At 70.3% G+C, this 6,000-nt stretch overlaps 1 protein-coding gene across 1 annotated transcript; it reads right to left on the reverse strand.

The window, feature by feature from the left end:
• Nucleotides 1–1,259: 1,259 nt before the first annotated feature.
• LOC129046699 (dromaiocalcin-1-like) lies at nucleotides 1,260–2,275 on the reverse strand. The gene is made up of 3 exons (XM_054514827.1): nucleotides 2,183–2,275; nucleotides 1,545–1,639; nucleotides 1,260–1,466 (listed from the first exon to the last, which is right to left on the reverse strand). The coding sequence occupies exons 1-3, from the start codon at nucleotides 2,247–2,249 to the stop codon at nucleotides 1,260–1,262; spliced, it is 369 nt and encodes a 122-aa protein (XP_054370802.1). The 5' UTR covers nucleotides 2,250–2,275.
• Between the last annotated feature and the right edge of the window lie 3,725 nt (nucleotides 2,276–6,000).

A 6,000-nucleotide genomic window follows, 5' to 3' on the forward strand; every position in this document is an offset into this window, starting at 1 on the left:
GACTGGGAGCAGGGATTGGGCTCTGGGATGGGGATTTGGGGGACAGGAGGTGGAATTGGGGGGTGGGATTTGGGGGGCAGCACAGCAGGGGCGGGGTTGGGAGCAGGGATTGGGGTCTGGGATGGGGTTCGGGGGCAGGATGCAGGGTGGGGGTCAGGCCCCAAAGTCGGGGGGCTGCGCAGGGGTCCTGGCGCCCCTAGGCCGGGTATTTGCAGATGAAGGGTTTGCGCTCGCCACAGGCCTCGCCCTCCCAGGCCATGAACCCTGCGGGGACACGAGCCAGGGCTGGGACAGGGGACACACGGGACACTCTGACAGCCCCGGAGCCCCCAACACCCCAGTCCCTCCCTGACACCTCCTGACCCCCCTGTCCTGCCCTGTCCCTCCCTGACCCTCCCTGGCACCCCAACCCTTGGGTCCCCTCACCAGCTGAGTCCCCCAGTGTGGCACAGGGCTGTCCCCAGGCCATTGTCCCCAGGCCATTGTCCCCAGGCCATTGTCCCCAGCCCTGGGTCCCAGTGCCCCCCTCACCTGCCGAGTCCTCCAGGGCGATGCAGGGATGTCCCTTGGGGCCATCGTCCCCCTCCCAGGCCCAGTAGTGCCGCGGGGACCCGTCAGCCCAGAGCCAGCCCTGGCGCTGTGACAGGGACACAGGGACACAGGGACACAGGTGGGACAGGGGCACAGGGGCACAGGGGCACAGGGGGACAGGTGGGACAGGGGGACAGGGGCACAGGGGCACAGGGGGACAGGGACACAGGGGGACAGGGGCACAGGGGCACAGGGGGCACAGGGGCACAGGGGGACAGGGACACAGGAGGACAGGGGGACAGGGGCACAGAGGGCACAGGGGCACAGGGACAGCACAGGGGCACAGAGGGCACAGGGGCACAGGGGGCACAGGTGGCAAAGGGGCACAGGGGGACAGCACAGGGGGCACAGAGGGCACAGGGGCACAGGAAGCACAGAGGGCACAGGGGCACAGGGGGCACAGCACAGGGGGACAGGGGCACAGGGGCACAGCACAGGGGGACAAGGGGACAGCACAGGGACACAGGGGGACAGGGGGACACAGGAGCAGGGAGGGCTCAGACACCGGGGTGGCACATGGAGACACGAAGGAGCGGCAGGGCGGGCTCGGGGCAGGTTGGGGCGCACAGGCAGGGCTCAGGCAGGGGACACCGGGGTGTGACACCGGGGTGTGACACCGGGGTGTGACACCGGGGTGTGGCAGACAGGTACCGACAGGCGCAGCTCGCTCAGGCACCCACCCGCCGGTGCAGCCCGATCCAGACGCCCTCGTCCCTGTCCCTGTCCCTGTCCCTGTCCCTGTCCCTGTCCTTCTCGCCCTCCTCGTCGTCCTCTCCGCGCCGCGGCCGCCGCGCCAGGAAGGCGGCGAGCGCCCGGTGCTCCTCGGGGCTGTGCAGCGACGCCAGGTGGCCCCCGCGGGTGGCCTGGCACCACGCCTGGGGACACAGCCGCCTGCAGGGGGGCCCTGGGGGTCGGGGGGACCCCCGGCACCCCCCATTGCCCCCCGCACCCACCTCAGCCCTCCTCCAGCTCAGCTGCTGCCCGAAGTAGCCGTAGCAGTGTCCCTCGAAGGACAGCCACCCCCGGGGACACCTGGTGGCCTCAGCCCCTGGGGGGGGACAGGGGTGTCACCGTCACCCCCCAGCCCAGCTGCGGCGGCTTTTGGGGGGGGTCAGGGCACCTCCGGGCCTGTTTGGGGGGCTGAGGCTGGGGCAAAGGGATGGGGGTGGGAAGCAGAGGGTGGGCAGGGGGCACTTTGGGGGTCTCAGAGTGTGGGTGGGGGATCTGTGTGAAATTTGGGGCTCTCGGGTGCAGTTTGGAGGGTTAGAGTACAGTGGGGTGTCTCAGGGTGTGGGCAGGAGGGTCTCGGGGTGCGGGGGGGGTCTCGGGGTGCAGTCGGGAGTCTCAGGGCACAGTTTGGGGTCTCAGGGTGCACTTTGGGCTCTCAGGGCGCACTTTGGGCTCTCAGGGTGCAGTTTGGAATCTCAGGGCGCAGTTTGGGATCTCAGGGTGCAGTCTGGGGGTCTCAGGGTGCAGTTTTGGGGATCAGGGCACAATGTGGGGTCTCAGGGTGCAGCCTGGGGGTCTCAGGGTGCAGTTTGGGATCTCAGGGCACATTCTGGGGTCTCAGGGTACAGTCTGGGGGTCTCACCCGGCAGGGAGGGGGCCAGCACCAGGCACCCCAGCAGGCAGAGCCCCAGGAAGGTGGCGGGACCCATCCTCAGCCTTCCTGCAATGGGGGGGCTGCAGGGCCGGGGGGGCGCGGCCGGGCACCCAGCCCTGCCCCAGCACCGACCCCTGCAGCACCCACCGATGCAGCACCCACCGCTGCAGCACCCAGCCCTGCAGCACCCAGCCCTGCAGCACCCACCCCTGCAGCACCCACCGCTGCAGCACCCACCCCTGCAGCACCCACTGCTGTCCCAGCACCCACCCCTGCCCCAGCACCGACCCCTGCAGCACCCACTGCTGCCCCAGCACCCACCCCTGCAGCACCCACCGCTGCAGCACCCACTGCTGCCCCAGCACCGACCCCTGCAGCACCCAGCCCTGCAGCACCCACCCCTGCCCCAGCACCGACCCCTGCAGCACCCACCGCTGCAGCACCCACCCCTGCAGCACCCACTGCTGTCTCAGCACCCACCCCTGCCCCAGTGCCCCCTGCACATTCACCCCAGGACCCCCAGCACCACCAGGACCCTCCCCAGGACCCCCAGGAAATCTCCCCAGCACCCCCAGACCCCCCCCAGGACCAGTCTCGGGCACCCCCAGCCTCCTGGCACTGCCAGGACCCTCCCAGCACCCCCAGCACTCCCAGGACTCTCCCCATCGCCCCCAGGATCCCCCCAGCACTCTCAGGACCCCTCCCCAGCCCCCCCAGACCTCCCCAGGACCCCTCCCCAGCGCCTCCCGGGTCCCCCCCAGCCCCCGGCACCTCGCAGCTCCGGCAGCGGCCCCGGCGGACGGGACAGGGGCACCCGAGCCCTTTATAGGCCCGAGCGGGGGTGGGGTGCGGGGGGGCCGGGCCGGGAGCACCCGCTCGTGGAGCCGCTGGCACCGCATCAAAGGCACCGGCGACAAAAGCGACGCTGGCACCCCCGGGCCGCTCCCCTGGGCACCCCCCGAGCCCCCCGGCGCTGCCCCCGCTCTTGGGGTGCCCGGGACCCCCGGGGGGAGCGCTGGGGGCACCGCCGGTGTCACCGTGACAGCACCGGGGGTCCCTGGCGGGCTCGGGGGTCACTCTCGGGGCACCGGGGGTCACCCGGCGGCCGGGGGGCTCGGGCCGGGCCCGGGCACGGCCCCGTGTGAGCCCCCAGCACGGGCACGGGCCGGGAGGGGACAGAGCGGGACACGGGAGGGGACAGGGCCATCCCCGGGGTGTCCTGAGTGGGGACAGGGGGGTGAAGGGGCCGGGGGTGCCGGGCTGGGGTGCGCTCACACGAGGGATCTGATAAGGGATCTGATAAGGGATCTGATAAGGGATCTGATAAGGGAGGGAGGGGGAGCGGGCGCGGCTGCGGCGGACACGGACCAAGGGACAGAGGGACACGGAGCGAGGGACAGACAGAGGGACACGGAACGAGGGACATGAACTGAGGGACAGACCGAGGGACAGACAGAGGGACAGGCCGAGGGACACGGACCGAGGGACACAGACAGCCCCTCGCGGTCCGGGGTCCCAGCACAGCCCACCCAGCGCCCAGCGGTGACCCCGGGGTCCCCACGGCACCCAGGACAGTCCAGAGCCAGCTCCGAGCCCCCCCCGGCCGTGGGGGCTCAGGGGGGGACACAGCCCCAGCGTGGGGACAGCGGGATGGGACCCCGATATGGGGTGGGGATGGGGGATGTCACCCCGATATGGGGTCGGGGTGCAGGACACAGCCCCGGTGCCGGGGGTGACAGTGACCCCACGGGGCGCTGCCCCGCTTGGGGGGATGCCCGCGGGGACGGGGTCTCTGTCCCTGGGCCCTTTCCCCAGAGGGCTCTTTGTCCTTGTTCCCGGTCTGTCCCCTCTGCCGGGGGATCTCTGTCCCTGTCCCCAGCATGGCCCTTCTCCGGGGGTTGTCCCCCATCCCTCTGCTCGCTCTGTCCCCTCTCCCGCGGTGTCCCCTGTCCCTGTCCCCCCTCCCGCGGTGTCCCCAGTCCCTGTTCCCTGTCCCCTCTCCTGGTGCGTCCCCTGTCCCTGTCCCCTCTCCCGGGGGTGTCCCCTGTCCCTGTCCCCTGTCCCTGTCCCCTCTCCCGCGGGTGTCCCCTGTCCCTGTCCCCGGTCCCTGTCCCCTTTCCCGGGCTGTCCCCAGTCCCCATGCCCCTCCTGTCCCCTTTCCCGGGCTGTCCCCAGTCCCCATGCCCCTCCTGTCCCCTCTCCCGGGCTGTCCCCATGCCCGTGCCCGCTCTGGCCCCTCGCCCGCCGGTGGCTCCGGGCTGGCGGCGCCGGGCGGCTGCGGGCGGTGGCGGCGGGCAGGGAGGGAGGGCGGGGACGGTGCCAGCGGTGCCACCCGGGGCGCGGCGACCCCCGGGCCGGACACGGCCCAAGGGCTCTGCGCAGGGCCCGCCCGTGCCGCTGTGCCCCGCTGAGCACCCCCGTCACCGGCACGGGGATGGGCACGGGGATGGGCACAGAGCAGCGGCACGGGGATGGGCACCGGAACGGGCACGGAGCAGCGGGATGGGGATGGGCACGGGGATGGGCACGGAGCACCGGGATGGGGACAGGCACAGGGACGGGCATGGAACAGCGGGATGGGGATGGGCATGGGGACGGGCACGGAGCAGCGGGACAGGGATGGGCACGGAACAGCGGGACTGGGACAGGCACGGGGATGGGCACAAAGCACCGGGACGTGAGCAGATCCCGGGACGGGCGCGGAGCAGCGGGATGGGAGCAGATCCCGGGACGGGCATGGATCACCGGGATGGACACAGGTACGAGGCTGGGCACGGGGCTGGGGATGGGAGAAGATCACCGGGACAGGGGTGGGCATGGATCTCCCGGACGGGCACGGATCTCCGGGATGGGTACGGGTACGGACATGGGGATGGGCATGGGGCCGGGGATGGGAGCAGATCACCGGGATGGGGACAGGCACGGGCACCGGGATGGGCACGGATCACTGGGATGGGCACGGACCCTGGAATGGCTCTGGATCTCCAGGATGGGCATGGATCATTGGGATGGGCACAGATCACCGGGACAAACATGGGCATGGGCATGGGCACGGATCACCGGGATGGACATGAATCTGGGAATGGCCATGGATCACTGGGATGGGCATGGATCATTGGGATGGGCACAGGTCACCGGGACAAACACGGGCATGGGCGTGGGCATGGATCACCGGGATGGACATGAATCTGGGAATGGCCATGGATCACTGGGATGGGCGTGGATCATTGGGATGGGCACGGGCACAGATCACCGGGCCAAACATGGGCATGGGCATGGGCATGGGCATGGATCACCGGGATGGACATGAATCTGGGAATGGCCATGGATCACTGGGATGGACACGGACCTGGGAATGGCTATGGATCTCTGGGATGGGCATGGATCATCAGGATGGGGATGGGCACAGATCACCTGGACAAGCATGGGCATGGGCACAGGCATGGGGATGGGGATGGGCACGGAGCTGGGGATGGGCATGGATCACTGGGATGGGCATGGACCCTGGAATGGCTACAGATTTCTGGGATGGGCATGGATCATTGGGATGGGCATGGGCACAGGTCACCAGGACAGCAAGGGCACGGGTACAGGGATGGGCATGGATCAGTGGGGTGGGGCTGGGTATGGACCACCGGGGTCACCACCCCAGGGATGGCCCTTTGGATGCCTTCACCGGCCCTGGCTGGTGCCCACCTGGCCCCCCGAGGACACCCCGTGGATGCACCCCAGCATTCCATGGATCCAGCCCTGGCACCCCATGGATGCACCCCAGCATTCCATGGATGCACCCCGACATTCCATCC

The sequence above is a fragment of the Molothrus ater genome, chromosome 5, assembly GCF_012460135.2.
Source record: "Molothrus ater isolate BHLD 08-10-18 breed brown headed cowbird chromosome 5, BPBGC_Mater_1.1, whole genome shotgun sequence".
Classification (NCBI taxonomy): domain Eukaryota; kingdom Metazoa; phylum Chordata; class Aves; order Passeriformes; family Icteridae; genus Molothrus; species Molothrus ater.